This window comes from Clinocottus analis, unplaced genomic scaffold, assembly GCF_023055335.1.
Source record: "Clinocottus analis isolate CAN_PGR_092001 unplaced genomic scaffold, fCliAna1.0.p SCAF_10, whole genome shotgun sequence".
NCBI classification, from domain to species: domain Eukaryota; kingdom Metazoa; phylum Chordata; class Actinopteri; order Perciformes; family Cottidae; genus Clinocottus; species Clinocottus analis.
Genome location: NW_027175821.1, coordinates 13,484,129 through 13,507,637, shown reverse-complemented (window position 1 = coordinate 13,507,637; position 23,509 = coordinate 13,484,129). Strand labels below are relative to the sequence as shown.

Genomic DNA, 23,509 nt, shown 5'->3' with positions numbered 1-23,509 from the left:
CTCTCTACCTTTGCCAAAATAACTGCTACAGTGAGAAATGCGATGTAGTTGCATTACATGCGATATAGTTGCATTACATCCTGTATTTGTTGATTACAAGTGGAAGCACTGAGTAGACCGAGCAAAGAGAGATCAGTTTCTCTGAGCTTCCATTTTTAGTTCCCACGAGCAGGGAAGACTTGGCCTTGTTGACTTGCAGGCTTGTGAGTGAAGCTTCCACACAAGCAGGTGGCAGAACACACACACACAGTGAATCAAATATTAAAATGTCACTCCATCTTCTTATCCGTTTTTCACACTGGCATTTCTCATTATTTTTACGATTTGTTAAGGCTAAATACTCATTAGCCAATGATAACTTTGTGTGATCCAGAACAGAACCAGTTTGATGTTTGCTCAACTTATGCAAACAAGGATTCTCGTTTGGGAGGTGCATGAGAAGCACACAATCTGTAGTAATATACACACTATTTCCATTGCAAAACTATTCTCTGTTGTGGTTGGTGTCAACATGACCTGTCACTTTAGATAAACTGTCTTATTTTGACTGAAAAATAACTTTAACCTTTTCAGTTAACTAATGTCACTCTTTCTGTTTTTCCGTTTTTAAACTAAACTGTGCTACAGTTCCAACACAGCTCAACTCAAAGAACCTCTCTGTCTAATCAGGTCTCATAAGTTAGTGGTCGACACAACCTAAGGCATGTCATTACTTATGCAGGTGTTTGGTGAAGCAGTGGTGTGGGTCAGTGACTTCAGACTGCAGAGGCTGTGTGCTCTGCAGAGACATGGGCCAGTGATAGACGGAAACCTCATTACTGCACCAGCCATGTGCACAATGTTACCAGGCATGGTGCACTCATAGAAATAATTACACTGTTATGTGTCAAATTCTTTCTCAAGAATCTTTGTCTTGAATTATCTTTGACGTTATAGTTCCACATTTTGGGAAGGATGTCTTTGCTAGTGAGAGTTAGAAGAGACGATGGCACGATGGGGACATACAGTATGTTAACTAAGAAGTTACAGCCAGCCGATAGTTAGCTTAGCTTAGCTTAGCTTAGTTAACTTAGGGCAAGGTCTGGAACCTGGGCCAAACAGCTCGCACGACTCAGTCCAAAGGTACTAAAACCTACCAGCAACTCTTGTTTTATCCACACGGGAAAAACAACAATAATGCTCCATTTTCACAGGGGTTGCTTGGCACGTAAACGTTTGTAAAACCCCAATGTGACTTTTATACACTTTGTTTTTTGTACGGATTAACAAACCAGAAATAAAGTGTTGATAACTACATTTGTGGTGCCGGTAGGTCTTTATGCTAAGCTAAGCTAACGTGAGTGTCCTGGCTTTCACCTTATATTTACCATACAGACATGACATTAGCTTTGATCTTCTCTTCATATTTTTCAATGCAAGAAAGCAAATAAACATAGTTGCCAAAATATTAAACTATTCTTTTAATTTTAATGTGTTTTAACAGGAGCTGTGAAGTAGTCCAGCTGTAACCCAGAATGCAATATTAGCAGCCGGGACCTTTGAAACATGTTTGCAATGTGGGGTGTGTGGTCCTCAGCTGCTGCTGTTTTTGCTGAGTGTGTGTGTGTGTGTGTGTGTGTGTGTGTGTGTGTGTGTGTGTGTCAGTCAGCTGACGCAGGGCTGGGATGAGTCTACTCAGCAGAGGACGGCGGAGCCTTATTGGATGTTGGTTTAATGACATAATAAGATAAGGCCTGCACACAAACCACTGCGCCAAGTCCCAAACATCTATAATTGAATTGTATCCGCAAAAGCTGTGCTTAGTAGTCTGCTGTTCATTTTATTTGTATTTTTCTATATAAATATTAAGCAATGAAAATAAATCAGTGCTGTGTCTCAAGGCTGCAAATCAAAGATATGTGTGTTCAGCTTTGAGGAGACTGAAATGTAGCCTCATTTATCTGAGCATGTCAAGGACTTGAAAACAGAGTCGTGATAATCTACAGAGACTATATAGTGCACAGCCGTCTCTGGCCTTTGATTCTGAGGCCATCTAGTGGCTCATGCTGCTTTACAGGATGTGTTGGACAGGTTTATTAATTGCATTAAACATTATGTTATGTGCTGATCCTCTGTAAATGTTAGTGAACCACTGTTGCAACTGAAACCCTATATTTACAGTCAAATAATTATATTTATTTGAGTTCAATTTTAATTCATTTTTGTATAAAATGTGTCTAATATAAATAAACTCAACATTCTTTATCAAATGCATTTTCACTTGAACTATTATCTTGTTTATTCCCCTCTTAATTTTCGACACTGAAAGTTTATTTGACAGCAACATTTCTAGGTGATCAAATGGAAAACAACTGAAAATGGAGAAAAAAATAGAATAAAATGGAAAATCCACAACATAATACATATGAACATAGTACACATCAATACATATTGAAATAAACACAAAACATGTTGAAATAAACACAATAGCTTGTTAGTTAGTTACGAACCTTATACACATAAAAAAATATAGTTTCAGTTCCAAATATATCCCTGTAAACTTGTCTGATGTGCACTGTAGCGTGACACCACCCGCCAGTCACCATGGTTATGATATCATTATCTCCCGCAGTGACTAAATTTGTGCTAAATCTGTCCAAACGCTCTGCATGCTACCACTGCCAGGAGGTCACAGCACGTCACAGATCACACCACAAGACACCTTGGTTCTTCTGGACGGATACATGCACCTTCGCTTGGTCTAACTAGAGTAACCACGCCACCCAATGGGATTAGCGATTGGTTCGGAGGACTCTGGGATTGGTGGGAATACCAATACAACGTTTCCCAGGTTGTGCCTCCCACATGGGGTGACTAAAGGCTTACCGTGAGCCTGATTAGTTTAGTAGCAGGAGGTAACAAGATGTTAGTAGAGGCAAACATCCAAACAAATGCATGGACATAGACTTACTTCTGTAAGTATTCTTTACTTTTCTTCTATTTTATTAGTCTTTTAAATCATATTAAATAGTGCACATCAGTTAGTAATATCAAGTATTACTCGTGTCTACTTAGTTTGTAGTGTTTTATTACAATGATCCTGGTGCACTGGTATGTTTTTAGAAGATATTATCAATATAAACACAAATATAGAATTTATTTAAATGAATAACACAAAGTCATCTACTGGTGGTCGGCTGTCCTGGCTTATCTTTAACATCACAAGGTTGTTCATGGCTATTAGTTCTGCTCATTGGGATTTTGTATCACACTCTACTGGGTATTATTTCTGCTAAATTCACTAAAATCAACATACATATTTACCTCAATAAACTTATGGATCAGAACCAACCAGTCTTATTAAAATAATATTTCCTATTATGCACACACATTTTTGAACATACATTACATTTTATTTTTAAATCTCCACCGAGCAGGCACAGAAATCGTTTACATTCACACAACTTCAGGTTTAGTACTGTGGACGGATGTTGCATTTATATTGACACTTTTATACTAAAGCTCTGAATGGTATGAGATACCAATAAAAAATGTTCTTCTCAAACATGTGCGTCCTTACTGAGTGTACGTGGTGATGACCTCAGTGTCTTTTACAGCCACAACAAGTGGTACAGCTTGTCAGCAATACTGTAAAAGCAAGCCATTCTAAAGTGGCTTCATCAGATTACGGAGCCTGAACAGATGCACTGGACCAACTAATGTGTCTTTTTTTAGCACAAGGCCCCTCTACCTCAGACACACCTGCTGCTGTGTACAACAAAACTTGAGAGAACCCCTCATAGCTCCTTATACATGGTAGAAATCTCCCATTATCATTGATTATTTTGATCCAAAAACTTAGAGAAAATAAGCTTTGAACAGAAAGTGAGCTAAGAATGATTCTACAGCTAATTAGAGAGTGTATAGAAAGAGACATTAGGTAATCAAAGCATCACCCAGACGTCTGACTATCCATAAAAGTCTTCTACAGCAACACAAAGCATCTTTGTGTTGGACCTGGCCGTGACCCCCATGACTCAACCGGCCGGCCCTGTTTTTGTGCGCGTGTGTCATACTTAAGTTGACCATCTGTTTGCAGGTACCAGTTCCAGAAAAGATGGTGGCCGCTGTGCTCACCTCAAGTAAATATGTTCAACCTGATGAGCAACTGCTGCACCTGGTTCTCCAAAATACAGGAGCCAATCAGGTAGCAAATAACATATGTTTAAAAATGAGTGAAATGTGTAATTAGTTATGCAATGCCCATAATTGTGATGCAACAACTTAAACAAACACACATTTAAAATACAAACAAAAGTGAGCAAGCATTTAGTACAGAAAAGCAACTAGACTACTCTTTCTTTTAGAATTTGTGCAAATTCGAATTTGCATCTCATACTAGGTTCATTGATGCCACCTGGCGTGATTTCTGGTGACCGATTTAATTAACAGTTGTTCATTAAAGCTATATGGTGCTCTTTTAAATCAAACTATATATTGTGCATGCTTCTTTGAAGGAAAGTAAATATCCTGGTGGTTGGTCTTGACAAAGCAGGAAAAACCTCCTCCATCAGAGGGATGTTAAGAGGTAATTCAGTTACTGTAAGACCAATTTATCGCTAAAATTGTTCAAGCGGCAACACAACAAATGATTGACCTGTGTTTTACTTCCGGTTCTTTTCAGTCCCCCTTGGTGCGGAAGCTGGACCCACCAATGGCTGCGTCCGAAGTGAGCTGAGATTGGAGAACTACCAGGTCACCTTGCTGGATGTTGGGGGGTCAGCGGAGTCGAGAGGAGCCTGGCGGGAGCTCTATGGAGAGGCCCACGGGATAATCTTTGTGGTGGACTCCAGTGACAGGCAGAGGATAAAGGAGGTCAAGGAGGTTCTCTCTGACTTGCTGAAGCAACCGAGAGTGGCGGGAAAACCCATATTAGTGTAATTATACTTTATACTTACAAACTAATATCATGCACAATGTAAACAGTGCTCTCTGGGGGCTGATGAGGGAACCTCTGAAACACGTAACGAGTGGATAACTGTGAGGCTGGTGTGAGTGACTCAGGCCTGTGCTGAAACCTTCTCTTTTTAGGTTGGCCAACAAACAAGACAAAATAAACGCTTTGCTGGGAAGTGAGCTGATTGAGATTCTGTTACTGGAGAAGCTGGTCAACCAGAGCCGCTCTCTGTGCCATATTGTAAGTGTTAAAAATATAAAAATGCTAACTCAACAAACCCGAATCTCACGGAGGAATTGAAGCAGACGATGGATGACAGATGGACCGTCCTCTTTTCTCTCTCAGGAGCCTTGTTCTGCCTTAATGGACCTGCGACGCTGGTCGGACAGAAAGACTCAACGGGGCCTTCGCTGGTTGCTGCGTGCAGTTTGTCTGGATTACCACGAGCTGTGCAGCCGCGTAGTCCAGGACAGCAAGAGGCCTCTGGAACCAAGAGAGGGGGAAAAGACTTGGAAAACAGAGAAAGTTCGCAGAAAAACCAAGGGGGAACGGTAGGAGAGCCCTCAACAGTCATAGCGTTCTTTTACACATGCAATTTCAGACCAACATAAACCCAAAGCATTATCTGTCCTTTTTATGTTCAATGTTTTCTCACCTCAGAATGAAATCCAGCAAGTCAGATCTTCACCAAGTTCATCGGCCAAAAGAAAAGGAGAAAAAGACAAAGGGTGAAGGAAAGCTGCAACCCATTCGAAACATGCTGCAAAAGGTCAGGAAAATATCCTAATCTCTTTCTTAAAACTACACCAAATACTGCACTATCAAATGCAATCAGCTGCTTAGCCATTACAAAGATGATAATTTATATTAGTTACATTTTAATATTGAGGATGTACTTTGGTGTGGTGTTTAACTAAATTACATAGTATAGAGCGATGTTTCTAAAGTTTTGCAAAATGCTTTTACCAATAGGGAGGACCAATTGTAAAATACATTTTAATACAATGTCCACTGTTACCTTATGTTTTGTTTTGTTTGCTTGATAATGTGATGTAAAAATTATGGTACAGTTTATAAATGGTAAACTCAGAATTATACCATTTACAGGAAACCACTCTCAAAAAGAAGCTGAACACAAAGAAGAAGAAGAAGAAGCCCGTTAAGGAAAAGGAAGACGAAAAAGACCAAGGAGAAGCAAATGAGCAGGAGGAGGAAGAGGAGGGTGACGGAAACGGAGGAGAGCAAGAAAACTCTGGTCACAGAGAGAAAGCCAGCAGTGCCCTGATCCCCCCAAAAAAAGACAAATCCAAACGCAAAAAGAAAGTGAAAAAAGAGACTCTGGACGAGCCAGAGTCACTGGACAACAACAAGAAGCCGCCACAAGGTCAAAAACAGTCATTTATTGTCAACATTTTAAAAAAATCTGTTTCAGAATGGAAATCTAATATTCACTGTATCTTATAATTAGGTAAAGAGGAAAAGAGGAGAAAGAAGAAAGTTGTCAAAGTAAAAAGGAAGAACAAGATCAACACAGAGGAGATGTCTGAAGCTTACTCTCAACCTGTGGACCTGTCTGCAACCTTCGGTGAGCCTCGTCCACTTCTTGCATCGCCATTTAAATGCAATGACATTTTCAAAAATTAATGAAATCCCAGCTTTATTTCTTATAAAGATGACCCTGTTCCCTGACAGATCTTTACCGAAAGGCCATGCTGGCTCTGAGGGAACGTCAGGAGCTGGGGCAGTGAACATAGAGTGTGAGGATGTGGCGGCGGCAGCGGGACACGGACACACGGCATCACTTCACTCCTGTTACGTCTTCATCACCTTGTTTCCACAACAGGCCGTATCCCTGAACTTTTGGAGGGAAACTGCAAACTCCAATGTGTAGTGAAGGGCAGGTCTGCATAATGATGTATTAATAATATATAAAAAGAAAACAGAAAATCATTGAAAATGAATCTATAAATAACAAATAGATATTATCAGAAGTAAAATTTAAAATTGTGTACCTGGCCAAAATGTTAAGAGTTTTTAAAAAAAACAAAAAAACAAAACAATTTATGCAGTTGTGAGGGAATCATCATTTTTGAACTTTTTTAAACTGTATCCTTTTCTTATGCGTTTTGAACTCTTTCCAGAAGTTAACATTGTTGATAATAACACTAAACATTTTGTCACTACTGACATGGCATGTCTATTGTGTTTACAGCAAAGTAAGTACATGCTACAAGTTATTTAGATTTAAAAAAAACACAACAGTCAACAAGCAAACAACAATATTTTTTATAAATCCTAAGCTGGGGTCTATTGTTTCCCCGTAGGTTTTTGTAGTTTTCTAATCATTCTGTCAGATCTCAGCTCTTAAAGTGTACTGACCCGAGGACAGTCCTCCATGGCAGCCTTCCAGTCATCTTCACCATCTTCTATAATCCACAATTAACTTTCTGTATCTGGAGAAATGGATCTGTATTTTACCAGATGGCCCAACAGATTTGAGGGTTAGTGCAGCAGCTTTTCTCAGTATTGACTGTACTGTCTTTGACAAAATGCAGTTATTTTAACTGACTAAACATGAACATAACTTGAGGTTTGTTGAGTGATCATGATGAGTTTTCCTTGCAAATGCATTGTGGCAAATAAATCTGGAGAAGCTTAAAATGTCTCCACTACTTACTGGTGTATGTGGGACCTTATTTTTCATCATGTGCGATATTTCTACCTCCAATAAAATGTCTTTAATAATAATATATATATATATATATATATATATATATATATATATATATATATATATATATATATATATATATTCATTGGTCAATATATATATATTCATTGGTCAAAATGTGTATGAACCCTGACAACACACAACTGGTATGGATTTGATAAGAATATATTGTATTTAATATTGAACTATATGACGCCTTTTGTATATGGTAATTTAAATATAACAAACTGAAAACGTCTCCAACACCACCATGGGAGCCCGGCTACCGGATGAAGCTGAGGCTGAGGCTGACGGGGGAGGATGCGCGCGACGCCATCTTTAACGTCCACCCAGAAGCCCCGCCCCCTGCTGCATCCTCACTGGGAAGTGGGAAACCTCAACTCTCTCGTTCACTTCAGTGGGAAGCGCCTGCTGCACACGCACGGTGGCGAAAGATGGCCTCACCAAGGACAGTTACTATCGTGGCCCTTTCTTTCGCGTTGGGTTTATTCTTCGTGTTCATGGGGACCATCAAGCTCACCCCGAGACTAAGCAAAGATGCATACAGTGAAATGGTGAGTGCGTCTGAGCGATACACTGTTATCCCGTCTGTGAGAGGGTGAAGGCCATTGTTCTGGGTTGGCTGCAGACACGAAAGGCTCTCAGGCTCGAATAATGTGACGCTGACCTCGATAGTAAAATATAGGACAAAATGAACGCTTTTGAAATCGACATCTTCTTCTTCCTCTCTGCCTCTGTGAAGCATGTGTTCATTTCCATCACGTTAAGACCTGCTGAAACGTTATTGCATGCACTCACCGTTAGCACATGGGCTAAGCCTGGGTGTTTCACGATAAGCCAGACAATATGTCGCTATGAACACGGGGAACATCAGTGAATCTGCACGTAAAAATAATCCGAAATGTGTCCATCAATTAACGTCGGCTGGTGAACGCCCGAGCAGGGATGCATGTGGACGCCTCGTGGTCACACATGTTTTAATTTAGCTGAATGGTGCAAACGAGCTGGATAATGAACCCATTTCGAAATGTTCCCATGCTCCTTGTAGCGTATAGATTGTCACTGCAAAGCATCTCGTTTAACATGAAGACCAACAGCTAAAGAGCAATGGCGGCGCATTTCAGCAAATTCTATGATGCACCTGCCAGTGCTGATGTTGAAATATGGAAGATGATGGCTGACATGCATTTAGGCTTTAAAAAAAACTAATATGCTCATATTATATTATATTTGTACAAATGGTATACGTTAATAGGTTTTATTGGACCAGGGAGGAATAGGTGGAAGAGTAATTGTGCAACCACAGTGATGAAATAAAAGCATGTGACCGTTAAACACTTGACTTGTGTGATTGAATGGTGACCCAACATTACATTGCCCTTAAATGGCTTAAGAGACACCCATGTGAGTTTGTATGAGCTGAGTTAAAGGTGAAATCTATTGAAATAGATCTTTGTCCTTTCAGAAAAGAGCATACAAGAGCTACGCCAAGGCTTTGCCAGGCCTGAAAAAGATTGGTATCAGCTCAGTCCTGCTTCGCAAGATCATCGGCTCCCTGGAGGTGGGCTGCGGTGTGGTGCTCACCCTTGTCCCGGGCCGGCCTAAGGATGTGGCCAACTTCCTGCTGCTGCTGGTCATGCTCGCCGTCCTGTTCTTCCACCAGCTAGTGGGAGACCCCCTGAAACGCTACGCCCACGCTCTGGTCTTTGGTATTCTGCTCACCTGCCGACTGCTTATTGCCCGCCAGAGTGACGACCGGCCGGAGAGAGAGGACAGCAGAGAGGAACAGCACGTTAATGACCAGGAAAAGAACAAGGTCAAGCAGTCTTAAGAGCCTCGTCTACCTTGGTCAAAGCCATAACAAAGGGAACCCTGGTGCGCCCCTATGGATTGTTGTGAATCTAAGGAATCAGTCACTTCCTGTAATGACGCCCCACACACACCCATCTCCTGTCCCATCCAAATAGCTGACTGATTGCTCTTACCTACTCCTCTGCACCCTTACTGTGAAACTGAGAACTCCCGATCCATGCATCCTCTACATGGACAATCATACCTGTGGAAACTCTTGAGCTCGAATCATGGTCTAAATAGTGAATCCATTTTACCTATTTATTATAGCCCTACACTGTGTTTTGTTTTTAATTAAGTATTCATATAATTTATGCTACAAATTGATTTGTGGATGGTGTTTTTCATGAAAGAATCTTTCTAGCTTGTTTTTTTTTTCTAATTTGTTTTTATACTGTATGTAGGAGTGACTGATTTATGAATTTCAATAGTTCAAGCATGTTCCATTTGGTCAAGAGTATAGAAAATCAATGAAAATAAACACTTTTGAAACAATTTTCTACTATACATTAACCAGTATGACATATCTACATCTTTGTTTTGTGCAGTGTTTCCAGAAGGCTATTTTAGAAAGAAACAATTAGGAATTTCCGTTCATTTTTCATCTCAATAAGGCCTACATGTTTGTAGCAGTGCGCATGAAATCTTTTCTCCCAAAATAAATTAGCTGCATCCCTCCTTCTCCTTTCAGTTTAGTAGACCACAGTGGAGTTGTTTAGCTGGGAAGTACAGCGGTTGCTGCCTCAGGCGGCTGCTGCTGGCTTGTACAACAGAACAACCAAATCTAAAGTATTTTTCCCTGTTTAAAAATTGAGTATTACCTTTTGTAATTCAGTCTTAAATGTATTCACAGTTTCTTGAAGTTTTTGCTGATCAGTCTGGTTTTACTTCTCTCTAAAGATATTAAAAGGTATTCCTATTACATCTGCTTAGGGGACAATATCTCACATTCAAAAGCCTGTCAGTAAGTTTTAAGATTCACAATATTTCTGTAAACGATATACTTAAAATAAAGAATTGGAGGTGAAACTGACTTAAGTTTGTTTCATTTGCTCAATGGCAAGGGTTGCTGTTGTGAAATTGTTTGTTTTAGTCTTGTCATAATTTCAAGCAGTCCCTGTCGAGCTAATTCCATCACATCAGTACATAAACTGCATACAAAGTTTTATCGGCCAAGATAAGCAATGCTTGTCTCTATCTGTAAGGGATTTGTTTATTTTAATGTATGACAGGTTGGTGAACTCAACCCCAGTTTCACAAGCCAAGAATGTAAGGTATTTTAGGATGCTGTGATATTAATTACATTTTAATTTAGTGTAAAGCTTTGAATAAGTGTCATGGAGGAAACACCCTGATTTAATTTATATATTTAGAAAATGTACTTTTTGATTAAGTCTGACAGCAGAATTTGAAGTCTCACCCTATGGGCAGAAAAGGCCCAAGCCCATGGTAGAACCCAAAACTGGGGACTAAGAGACAAACAGCGTAACTTAGACACAAAGATCATTCTGTTATATCTCTTGCCATCAAGACAAAATGGAGTGATTTTGCCCCTGCTCCTCCCCCGAAGTGTAAAAACTGGACTACGGGTCAGTTACAGTTTGGGGGGAAAGTCAATGGTGTTTGCAGCTTGAATAACACGAAAACATATAAATAAATCCAGCAATGACTACATTTTTACAGAGACTGCACCTACTCCACTTTTTCATGTCTGTCATTTTCTGACCATTTGGTTTGAAAGTGTTTCTAGCACATGTAGTTTTGGTTTTATTTGGTCTGTTTGTGAGGAATGCCTTAGTCGATTAATTAATTATCAATCAGTCAATTGTGTACCCTGTTTTAAAGGTTCAGGTTCTCAAATCTTAATTTGTGTTTCTCTTTGTCTTCTATTCTAGGACTTTCGGACTGTTGGTCAGACAGATGAATTGGTCACAAAGGCAATCAAAGATGGACAATCTTCTAACGTTTTATAGACCAAAGCAATTATTATTATAATTATCATATAGAAATTAAAAAGACGACTAATCGAAAATATGAATACTCTTTAGTTGAAGGTGATTAAAATAACATTTGTGATTTTCAGAGCATTATGAAATTCTGAACGAATACATTTTAGATACATTTCAAAGTGACCCAGTTATTTTTTTTAAATTATATTTGTATTAGTTTTCGACGTTATTCGATGCAGCCTCCTCTGATTTATGTGCCATGATTAGATGAGATCATGGATTTTTAAAAACAGAGATGAACAGCGCCATAACTATTGTAGTCCTACTCTCTTTGGCGGTTGAAGGCATATACGGACTACAACTTCCGTGAAGCCCCCGAACGGAAAGACTATACTGCGCAAGCGCAGACCAAACGGTCGCGCGGAGGATTTGAGTTTTGTTTGAATGGCTGAAGACCGAGCGGAGCACAGTATTTACAAATTTTTAGCAATGTAGAAATGGCAGCAACGCTTAGCCTATCGGGGCCGTCGAGTTTAGACCTGTCGTCCTCAAGCGACCAGTCTGTGTCCAGCCGGAGTAATAACAGAAGTCTGAGAGTCGCGGAAAATAAGAGAAAGAAGAACGAGGCGGAGGACCCGTTTGTTCTGGCCCTGAAGTACTTCTCTGACGGTAACGTTGCGACTCACACACAATGGTCGATGGCAGATGGTTGCGTTACTCAGCGGTTCCTAATAGGACGTGAAAGGACTAGAAACACGGCCAGGAAAACGTTATACCCAAGATTACGTCACGTTCTTTATGCATTTCGGGTGTTATCGTAGTTTTAGTGGCAGCTAAGGTTGCTAACTTAACGTTACTTAACACTTATGAGCTCTGAACTATGAGACAATCCGAAACAGCATTATTAAACGCTGCGTATCGGAGGAGCAACCCTTGTGACGTCAGCAATTGCACTACATTAAGTTACTGATCTAACAAATAAGATTTTCGAGAGTGAGATCTTTGCATCCAAATGAGGTTAAGTTGTCATTAGTGCCCCCTGCATCCTATGGCCTGAATAGGATGTTCAGCTATCCTACAAGCTATTTCTCTGATCAGATACCGTGTTTTGATGGCTGTAATTTATATACTAGTTGAAACAGGTGTTAACACTGTGATAACAGACAACAGTGCTCAGTAGTGTATCTGTATGTACATCACCTGAAAACATTTGGCCAGTCTTTTTTGACTGAGTTGACCCTCTTGCTTTTCCTACATTTGGTTGATATTGTTTCCCCTCACGTTACTATATAGAACCATGTGTTTTGACATGTTAAACACGCACATGATTTGATGTTATCCCTCCTTTCTGTAGTTGAAGCAGGTACTCCAGTGCATGGGAACGATGAGGTCGAGAGGAACATGGTGCGGGTGGAGATGGTGGCCTACAGTAAAGGACTTTCCCCAGAGGCCATCTCTAATATGCTGGACTTTGCAATGAGCCTCCGTATGGGTAAGACTTAGCAGCAATGATGAACAGGGTATTATACCATCCAAGACGGATGTAGAGGGTCATAGCGGGCTGGAGTCTTTCCCATCACACAAGCAAGTGTACACCTTGGACAAAGTCTGTCACCTCTTATTCACACCGTGGCCCATTTAACACTCCTGTGAACACATATTCTACCCACAATTTAAACACATTGCACACGTTTGTCTTTCATTCTTCCCAAAAGTGTTGTTGAAAGTGTGTATAAATTACTTTTATTTTACCGTCAAATTTAACATTTGCTTCCTTTTAACTGATTTTGTATCTGTGTAGGGACTACTCTCTGTCCCCGGGTCCTGAAGTGTCTGATTCCTGCCACGGTAGTGCCACAGGAGGCTGTCGTTCGAGCGGTGGTTTGGCTTGGAATTGGAAAAATACCCATCAGCACACAAGTAAGTGCAAATTTGATTTGTCCAAATTCTTAAAATTATGTTGGAATAGATGTCGCCCTCTAATAATATACTTGTATTATTCTAATTTTTATTTTGCCATTACTTTTCAATTAACAAAAATATATGATTTTAAACTATTGCTCTCTATTCTATTTTCAATATTATAATAATTCAGTCATTACAATTCTTTTTAATGAGTGATGCTCAGTTTTTGAAAACATATTGAATTCAAAACATTTGAGACGAGTGAGTTTTGATTTACTTGCTTTTGATTCTGTATATTTTATCTTTGATTGCACAATAGTTAATTAATCTGTGTTTATTTGCATACACAATTTTCAGATTCTCTTTATAAAGTGGGTGTTGACTGTATTTGACATGATTGATGCAAAGGACCAACTTCGGGCTGTCTATGGCTTCATCTTCAGCTATGTCACAGAGGAAAATCTGGTATGTGTGCTGATGATCTTTACATTGTTGTTAGATGGCATCAAATCAAATGTGTGTACTATTCATTTACACATTACACATGTCTTTACAAATGTCTTTGAGCCACAAATCAAGGGTTCACGCCGCTTATTTATAATTTAAATGACATGAGTATATTGTTTGCCAGAGCTATTTTAAAAACAGGTTTGAAATGACAAATGCCTCACTGTTTATGGATGCTGTGCCTTGTTTGACACACATACTTGGTGTGATAAATAAAGGTTAATTTCTTCCTGAATGCACAGAAAATATGCATATCTGGTTTGAGCACATAATATATTAATAAGAAATGAGAATTGGACTCCCCTGTAATGAAATGACTGCAGCACTGTAATGCGATATGGGATCCCTTGAACAACTGCTGGGAATTAAAGATATCATTTCATTGTCGCTTTATTTCAGTGTCCTTATATCTGCCATCTGCTGTACCTTTTGACAAGAAAGGAAAGTGGTGAGTCAAGCAATTTCCCACCAAAAATGATTGTAATGCCATTTATTCTATTTTGCTCAATTATTCTTGACTGCTTAATTTCTTTTCTTGTTGTAGTGCGGGTCTTCAGAGTCAGGAAGCTTCTGGAGCTACAGTCTAGACTGGTAAACCTCCTGCTGATCTGACACCCTCTAGAGCATTTTTCAAAGCTACTACATTCTTGCCTTATTTAGTAGGAAAATCTATTCAATGAGAAATCAAAGAATGGGTTAATCTACACTCTGTGCATTTTTCCCATAAACAGTTATCATTGTTATTATGTTGTATTCTGCATTTTTAGGAAACATTTATCACAAAGCTGTCATAGTCAACATGTTGGTATTGTTTCCTCAGGGAAGGCAACCGTTCCTCTTGAGCCTACTATCACTTTACAAAGTGTTCTGCCCTGAACTTGTGACGCTCTCCATCTCTTCACGAATTAAGGTTGGTACATGGCCTGTGCAGTTGATGCTCATCCTGCTGTTATAGTGTGCAACAAACCTTCGCCTCGAAAGCGCCAACAAAGTTGTTTGTTTTCTGTTCTTACAGAGTGGGTTTAGAAATCACAATATGCCCTGGAAATCAGCGCTGATTGCTGTCCAGAAGAGGAACGGTTCCCAGATTGCTGCCAGCATCAGTCTAGCCTCCGCAATTAAACTTAACCCCAGGAAAAGGGTATGGACATGTACTTAAGTTGTCATATACACTGTTTACCGCGTTTGTAATGACTCCTGCTTATTGAAGTCTAATGGCAGCAAGTGACATGGTCCGACAATTACGTGAAGTGATTTAAGCCATTTACTAATGTCAGGAAATTAAAACAATAAAAGCTAACCCAGGCTTTCTAATCATGTTCTTGTTTTACTTTGCTTTCTCTCTCAGAAACACTGCCACCTGGAATTGCCGGTGTTGAGTTCTGTGGTCGGTAAAGAAGGTCAGAGTGAGCTGTCCTCCTGCAGAAAGGTGGTCCCTCTGGTGCAGCTGCACTCCTTTGCTCAGATCTTGGAAAATATTCACCGTATTGAGGTAATTTCTGTTAGAAAAATCTCTGAGTTCTGTATCTGTAGGGTGCTGCCTCTGCCCCTTTTTATTGTCTTGCTTCTTCTGTCTTTTACTTGTTAGTTCGAACACATCTGGACTTGGAACTCAACAGATTGAATGTAAATTAAGTCATAACTCCTGTAGTTCAACCATTTAAGCAGTAGAATAAAATGTAGGCCAGTTTTTACGTACCTTTAGGGTTTGTAACCACTCAAATTTCAATGTGATGCACCCTCACAGCCACAGGGTGGCGCTGTGTCACTGTTATAGTTTAGTTTGTACATCATAGTAGTATATCCATCTTTTCACAGATATGGTGGTGTATCTGTTTTATGAGTAATTAAATCAATAGACTTAGATGAGCTGAATCTGAGCAATGTTTCAAACAAAGTTTCATAGCAAATGGTCATTTAAAGATGACTCTCCATAAGTATCTATTTGCTCTGCAGATTCAGTGACTTGATAAAATAATACAAGTCATTTTTAATGGCTCACAGACCTTCATGTGTCATGCTACATAAATTCTCCTCTTTTACCGCCTGCAAAGCCAATACGAGGCAATTGGATGGCGATAGCGTCAACTGTGTTTATTGCCAAGAAAGATCTACTTTTTCTGTATCTTAGGCAAGACGGATGATTACGGTCCATCTCATTCATAAAACTATTCAACAAAGCCTTTGACAAAGGCTCATTGATTATTTCCCTCATTGCCTGCCTCCTGTTATCAAAAGCAAAATGGTGCTTTTTCAGTTTAATGATACAGTTGCTACATAATTATTAGAGGGCTGATCTGTTTCCAGTCACAGTTTGTCTTTTCCTTATTCTGTATAATTTATTATATTGATGAAAGTCCCCATATTGGGAGGCAGCTGTTAATACACGATACGGGACTGTATCAACTATCCAGTGTGATGACAGAAATGTCCCAGTGCTGGTATTATAGGGATTACTGGATACTGAAGAATTAGCTCAGCAGCGGATTGGTGGCCCACTCAATGAAAACAAGGACATGAGAATCAGTTTATTCTTATTCTGTAGCAGGTAAACAGATTAATTTGAAACAAATTTGAACTTTGGAAGCATATTTTTAGTTTTCCATCTCTTCTCTGTACTTTTTATATTCATGGTTGTTTGATTATTTCACCCTCTCAATCATGCTTTATTATGTGTGTGTCCTATTTCTTTATTTTACCTCCGCCAGCTGCCCGCTCAGATGGGCTCACTGCTGGGCTCCAGTCTGGCACTGCAGTACCTGGACTGTGTTCAGGATGAGTCTGCCCTTCTACGCCTCAACTTCTGGCTGGGCCACGCGCTCCACGAAGGTAAGGGGGTGTGGCAGTACCAAACTATAGTGACATGTTCTGTCAGGAAGATTCATCCAAAGTAAAGACAACCTTAAGTTGAACCCAAATACATAAGCGCGTTGGCATATCAAAAGGATTTTTTCAGAGAGGGGTTTTAAGAGACTGGAGAGGAACTCACTCTGTGAAGATGTTTTATTTTTATTCCCTTGACTTTATCACTCACTAAATACCCTTTTGTGCTATTTTCAAGAGTTCTTGTTCTGTGGTGATGGAGGAGCCTCACAGAATTCAGAAGAAGCGCTGCAGTTTTTGAACACGTTGCTGTCCACGCAGCACTTTCTCCAGGTGAGCCTCACATTTCAGGCCCTGATGGCCACCGCTGTACCTTGCTCCTATCATTTACTATCCCCTGTATTCATTAGGTTTTTAATTTGTCACTTTTATCCACCAGGAGGGGTTTTCCTGCTCGGAGGCTTTCCTCTACAAATTTCTCAGTGTTTGGGACGGTTCCCTCCTCCGCCCACAAATCCTTGGCCTGCTGAGCAACATCCCTGTTGTCCCCAGTTCCCGTGAGTTTTCCTTGAGTTTTGTTCGTCACCGGGTTTAGTGATCTGTCTTTATGTCTATCCCTGTTAAACACACAGAGTCAACCTCGCCTTGCTCTCCACTTGAGTATCAGTTCCCATATTAACAAGGCCAGCCTCATTGTGTTACAGTCGAGTAATTGAATTGAACAATGTACTGTAGCTGGTAAAACTAACCTTCTGTCTCCCCCTCTTCAGAAATAAGATGTCTTCTTTTTGAGCCACTCTTGCAGCTCTTTTTCACAGCCTCACTGTTTTTCAAGGTGAGTTTACCTACCTGAGGCACAAGTTAAATGGTACCTTGCCATGGTACTTGAATTACAAAACTTTGTTATAATTTCGTAGAAAAGATGGAATAGTGTTTTTCTTGTAATACAGTGCTCATGATGTATTTGAATTTAAGTGGTTGAACTACTGTATGTGCAGTAGAGATGGGTAGATTTGAACTGTACTGCTACTCTTACAGATACTGCTTATCAATCGGACACTTTGTTGGAACTCTTATTGGTGCTTTTTGTTGTTTAAGAGAAACAAGAATTGATATTGCTTTATTTTCTCTCATGTACTGTATAAGTATTAACATTCTTGAGTAGCGAATGGTAAAGCGTTGCTTTGAATAAATCAGAACGATTGAGTAATGTTGTGATGATGGACGTAAAAATGCACTTGTGGCAACAAACATTGTGAGCATCAACTCTCAAGAAATTTAACCAGACTTCTCAGCGTTTTGTTACCTCGTTCGTTCATACTTAAAGCAGGGTTTCCGCTTTAAATTGGAAATCAATGTTGTTAATTTATACAGTACCAAAAGCAGAACCAGTAACATCTAAGCTAATCAATACCGGGGTCTTTAATAATTTAGCACTTGCGCCCTATGTCTATTTAATGCCGTGTTTCAGTACTCATCCCTAATGCTGTGTGCTTCTCCTCTTCATCGTGTGTCTGCAGTGTGGACTGATGGAGTGCCTGAACAATATGCTATTGAAGTGGCTGACCTGGCACTCGGTGTATGCCCTGGAGGACGACTTGGACATCAGCCTCAACAGCCACACCTGCATGTGAGTTTTGCGTCTACTTCCTGCTACTTGTTTATGCCCTGAGCATAAATCCGGAAACACTTTGGGACTTTACATGAACGCATAAGGGTTATAGCTCATTGAGCTTTTGCTTTCAAGCCAAGAACTCACACCTAATCACTTCTCACAGATGTAATAAAAGTGTCCAGGTGTTGCCTCAGATATTTACTGTGGTTTTGTGTAATGAAAAGAAATCCCTGTTGTCGGTATTCCAGTTGATTTACCCATTTTTGTTCTAAATGTGAGACTATTCATTTGTGTTATCTTCTAAATTAGACATTTTAGATTTTTTTTTTTAACAAAAAATCATGACCAAATCCATATAATGGTCTTTACAGTAATGATTTAGCTTAAATTCAAGCCATCTATCATCCACTAACTAAAGCAACATAGGTAGACGTGTGTATCGACATGTTTTACGTTTGGTTTTGAGCCCATTTATCCATCAAATCCTTTAATTAAAATTAGTTGGCAGACAAAAACATCGCTAATCTCCGGGTAAATGATTTTTCAGCTTCCAAATTTAAGGGGTGTAGTAGGTGTCAATTATGTTCAAAAACCTGGGCTTCTTCAATATTGAGTCCTCCCATGTCTACAACCACAACAAATGATGCAATAAGTGTAGGGATCCATTTTCTATTCACTGCTACTTTCAAACTCACCTCTGGTATTTAGCCCAAGTACAACTCTGAAATTAGATCATTGATTGTGTATTTGAGTACACTTTCTCAACATCACTCTTGATTCAGTTTGTCTTTTGTATTGTAATGAAATGTCATGTGGCTGATTTGGGTGCTTTTCTTGTGTCCTATCTGAGACTTGAGGCACTGCTCGACTCAAATAAGCAAATAGTCTGCTTGGTGTTCCAACTTTCACTCAACATCATTCTGTGTGTCTGACTCACTGCTCTTCCCCCTGTTCCAGAAACATGACTCTGTCGGGGTTCAAGGATTCGGTGATGGAACTGGTTGACTTTGTGGGGCAACTGGCCTCTCTGAGCCTTCAGCTTGAAGGCTGCCACTCTCTCCTCCTCAGCTTCATCCTGGACTTCTACGAGACAGTAAATAAGCTAATAATACTTATGATTGTTTGAGACATGACGCAACCTGAGCCTAGGCTGCACTGGTTCTATTTACAGATCCTCTCCACTCAAAAAAAGATGTTGCCTATAGCTACTTCACTGTGCAGAATAATGTATGTGCAGAGTTTGACATTTTAAGCCTGTTTTCACATTCATCTGTTCAAGGAGGTGCTGAGTTCATCATGTGAACATGATGGCATGAATTGACTCCTGGTCAAGTGAACATACCTGTAGTAGAATGTAAGAAATAAATGTTACAATACATACAAGATGGTCTTGAAATACGTTAAATATAAATATGGAAAGACCAATTGGGGATCAGAAGGATTTTGTAAGATTAATGAAATAAGCGGCAATGAATATCAAATGAAATTGATAAAGAGGTGATTTAGACATTCTTAAGAATTAATCCATACAATAAATAAATAAAATCCAAGAAAGAAAATATCCTTATATTGCAATCAAATAAACATTTTAGAAACACTGAAAGATGTTTTGGGTTTCTTTCAGTTCAGAGAGGAAGTTTCCCTGATAATTGCTTGTTTTGAATGTTTGATTGTCTTTTCATTGTTTACTATCTGTGGGTGTTTTTTTTCTTCATATTACTCTTCTACCCCAGGTGTGCGACACGTTTCTGAAGTATGGGCTCCCTCTCGTGGTGATGCCCCCATCTGGAGTGTTTTATCCAGCCCTGTTTGCTACTGACCCTGTTAGCGTGGACCGACTTGCCTACATCATGTACAGGTGGGGACTTGAACTCATGCTTCAACCTGCCCTGATGCATACAGAAGCACCCGTAATGTAGTAGGTCGTATGTCAATGCATATTTGATGATGGAACAGAACAGAAATCAAATGGATAAATTGTATGTATATTTTAATGCATGATTTATGAAAATAAGAGTCTAAGAGGCAATGCACTTAAGCACTCTTCTCCGTTTTATCTAGAATTCAAGCATCATTCGTAACTCTAGGGCAAGCTTTCATAACACAAATCCTTAGTGTCGGCTAATTGACTACACCCAAGGGCTCTGAAGTAATTCTGCCAAAGCTAAGTGTAAAAATGTCATGGCAAAATAAAATTGCACTATAATTGCATTATATTCTTTGACAGGCCATTTAAAAATCTGTTTAGCCATAAGTGATGAGCACAGTGTTCACTGTTTCTTGTTTCTTGTTTGTTCAGGTACAAGGTGAACTTAACATCAGCCAAAAGTCAGGAAAAACTCACAGAGGTAAAAGAAATACAAAATTCCGGTTGATTGCTTTACGGTAATACTGTAAAGAGCCTATTTTGTTCCATTGCACGTACTTAACTTTCCATTGCAGGTACTTAACATACAACGGAAAGCAAATAGTTTTCTATGAGAAGTGATTTGATTTGAAGAGCAAATTTAACCTTTTTTCTCAACCTATGGATTTTGAATGCATTTCTTATGATTGCATTTACATTTCAGGCATTTATCTGGTGAAAACTTCTCAAGTGATTTTCTGTTTAATTTAATTCACTGTGGGTAGCTTTTATATATATTCCACCTCTCTGTCTAGCTCTTAAAGAATCCACATGCATTTACCTACATTTACTAACCTTTAATATCCTCTGAGACGAGGACTTTAAAAGTTGTTGCTTTTAATACATCTGCCACTGCGAGCTGTGAATTTACAAGTATATGACGGGCAACCAGCATGCTCCCCTGGAAATGTCAGAGGCACTTTTTATTAAGGAAATGGACTTGGTAAATGGCATCCAAATCGGTACAACAAACATCAAATGTGAACATTTCTACCTATGTAGAGTAGTTTGCTTTTGCCTCTTTCTTTTGTTTGATTCCTCATTTTGTCGCTCCCTCTCGATCCTGTTTTTCAGCAGGCCTTTCACATCAGCCGTCAGACGTTCCGTCAGTTCAACCATTACGCAGTCGTCATGGTCAACTGCCTGTGGAACTCCAACATGTTTCAACCAGACATGGGTGTACAGCTGGGAGAGGAGCTGCTGCTCAAGAGCAATGTGCCACAATACTGGGCGAGCTTTGACCTCATTCACCACCCGGCCTTCATGAGCTACGCTTTCGACTTTCACCAGAGGGTGAGTGTGGAGCCTTTCGGATGTCTTGTGTGTTTTCAAGATATTTGAGTTGGATCCTACCTGCTGCACAACATTTTATGTACCAAGCAGTTTCCTCTGGGTCTGAAAAGTCAAACTAATGTAGACGCTTGCATTCTTTCTAACAGCCTTTAGGGGGCGTCTCATCTGCATACAAAGATAAACTGATTGTATAGAAGTCTATGAGAAGAATCGCATCACTTGATTTATTACCTCAGACAACATTGCGAACAGGAGTTTATGATCTCAAACACTAGTTTCAAGTATTCTTGAATACAGCATGTTGTTCATTTAGTAAATTATGGTCCCATTTTGTGTAAAATAGACATTAAAGCAGGTTATGATTTATGGCTACCACACCATGTTTTGGGGTGTTTTTTGTCTTACAACTTCATTCCTTTCAGTTCATTCAAGTTAATTGTAACCTTTGGCTCAAATTGTCGTCTTCAGTGTTTTGGCTTCTTAGCTCCACCCTCTTGTGTCACTTGATTTTTAAAAAGTCACGGTGAAGAAGAAATGAAAAAAACAAAATGCCGACAGTCAAACTCGAGGCTTCCAAACAACATTCTACAAACCAATGGGTGACGTCGCGATGGCTTAGTCCACCTCTTATGTAGAGTCTGGGCTACAGTGTATTCTCTGATGCTGTTGCTTATGTTCAACCGTAAGAGGCGCGTGAAGGATCGGCATGCAGACAGTCTGTACGGTTTGGTTAATGGACCTACAGGCAAGACAAGGAGACAGATGTGGTATTAATGTATTCTTCATAGAAGATACATTAATACAGAAGGACATTTTATTATTAATGAGTACAGCATGAGACTTGGTTTTCATCATGTTTAATAATACACATGCCTTTTTTGGTTCGGTCCAGCTGCAACATTCAGCAGCGATATTATGAGATTTAGCAGGGTAGACTGACAGTGAATAATTATGTTTTCTCTTTTTCAGTGTTGGCCGGAGAGAAAGGACATGGACCTCAATTCCTTAAAGGTATGAGGGCTCTACATTTTATTTTTGCATTTATTATTAGTCTTACATGCAGTTTGATGTGCGTCACTCATATTTCAGAGATCAAGAGCAATTGCTTTGATCATAGAAACCTTCTGATGTCTTGAATGTGATTGGGCATGTTTCTGTCTGTGTGTTTCAGCATTCCAAGCCCTGGAGCTGGTACCTGGAGTATTTGTTCAGTCAAGGTTATGAAGGCCTTAAACAGTTCATTCAGAGCAACACCAGCCGGCCGCTGACGGAGGTCGACGGGCGGGGCGACGGGCGGGGCGACAGCCTGTCCACATAGCAGAGGGAGATGCTCAGTGGAGAGGAAAACCACCACTTGCATCGCCCCCCCTCCACCCGCCCCCCTTTATTTTTTAAATAGACTTGTACATATTTCCTCTTGTGTACATATGTATTTGTGTTTATTGTGTATTTGTACTTATATTACTGTTTATTCAATGATTATAGACCATAACGCCCTGGCAGCCATTTGCCAAAAGCATCGTCAGGATTAGGTTTAAATTAGTAGATCATTGGTCGGTAAGAAATGTTCACAAAACCTTTTACAGCACAGAAAGAACTTCTGATCCACATACAACTTGACAAGATAGTAAGGAAACTTTTAAATATTTTACTTGCAGTATTTTATTACGTTATTCATAAGAAACATTGTATTTACGTCAACACACTGATATTAAAACCGCTCCTGCATTGTAAAAGTCTTTGTGTTATATTCTTGTAAAGCTTGCCACCTGCAAAACCTGACTCTTGATATATAAATGTAAGACTTTTTTTTACTTCCGAAGCAAATAAAATCAATCTGTAGTGTCCTAACGTCATTCTGCATTACATCACGGTTTGCCACTGTCTTGGTCTTGGTTTCTCATGTAATTGTACCTCTTTCAGATGACGTCAGTTATTTGAGAATGTGCAATATGTATACGTATTCTTATGTATTCTTCAGCCAGTCGCTCTG

The 23,509-nt window shown here is 39.6% G+C and overlaps 3 protein-coding genes across 4 annotated transcripts; all 3 read left to right on the top strand.

Moving 5' to 3' along the window:
* The first annotated feature begins 2,887 nt into the window (after positions 1-2,887).
* On the top strand, positions 2,888-7,566 carry arl13a (ADP-ribosylation factor-like 13A). Its single transcript, XM_068592302.1, has 10 exons — positions 2,888-2,954; positions 4,079-4,186; positions 4,497-4,567; positions 4,664-4,916; positions 5,071-5,176; positions 5,282-5,487; positions 5,597-5,705; positions 6,044-6,320; positions 6,405-6,521; positions 6,629-7,566. Exons 1-10 carry the CDS (start codon positions 2,935-2,937, stop codon positions 6,682-6,684), a joined length of 1,323 nt encoding a protein of 440 aa, XP_068448403.1. The 5' UTR covers positions 2,888-2,934; the 3' UTR covers positions 6,685-7,566.
* Positions 7,567-8,041: 475 nt separating this feature from the next.
* On the top strand, positions 8,042-10,560 carry tmem35 (transmembrane protein 35). Its single transcript, XM_068587664.1, has 2 exons — positions 8,042-8,221; positions 9,133-10,560. Exons 1-2 carry the CDS (start codon positions 8,102-8,104, stop codon positions 9,496-9,498), a joined length of 486 nt encoding a protein of 161 aa, XP_068443765.1. The 5' UTR covers positions 8,042-8,101; the 3' UTR covers positions 9,499-10,560.
* A 1,332-nt stretch (positions 10,561-11,892) lies between these two features.
* On the top strand, positions 11,893-23,254 carry cenpi (centromere protein I). Of its 2 annotated transcripts, XM_068585328.1 has the most exons (20): positions 11,893-12,136; positions 12,822-12,959; positions 13,269-13,387; positions 13,730-13,837; positions 14,279-14,327; positions 14,424-14,470; positions 14,700-14,789; positions 14,895-15,020; positions 15,228-15,371; positions 16,588-16,708; positions 16,941-17,035; positions 17,142-17,259; positions 17,473-17,537; positions 18,223-18,332; positions 19,275-19,410; positions 20,051-20,175; positions 20,617-20,665; positions 21,298-21,516; positions 22,486-22,527; positions 22,688-23,254. In XM_068585328.1, exons 1-20 carry the CDS (start codon positions 11,965-11,967, stop codon positions 22,832-22,834), a joined length of 2,220 nt encoding a protein of 739 aa, XP_068441429.1. In that variant the 5' UTR covers positions 11,893-11,964; the 3' UTR covers positions 22,835-23,254. The 2 variants fall into 2 exon arrangements, 1 of the variants encoding a protein (XP_068441429.1); XR_011077960.1 differs by lacking the exons at positions 22,486-22,527; positions 22,688-23,254 and adding an exon at positions 20,379-20,466 and having other exon boundaries at positions 21,298-21,381.
* The last annotated feature ends 255 nt before the right edge of the window (positions 23,255-23,509 follow it).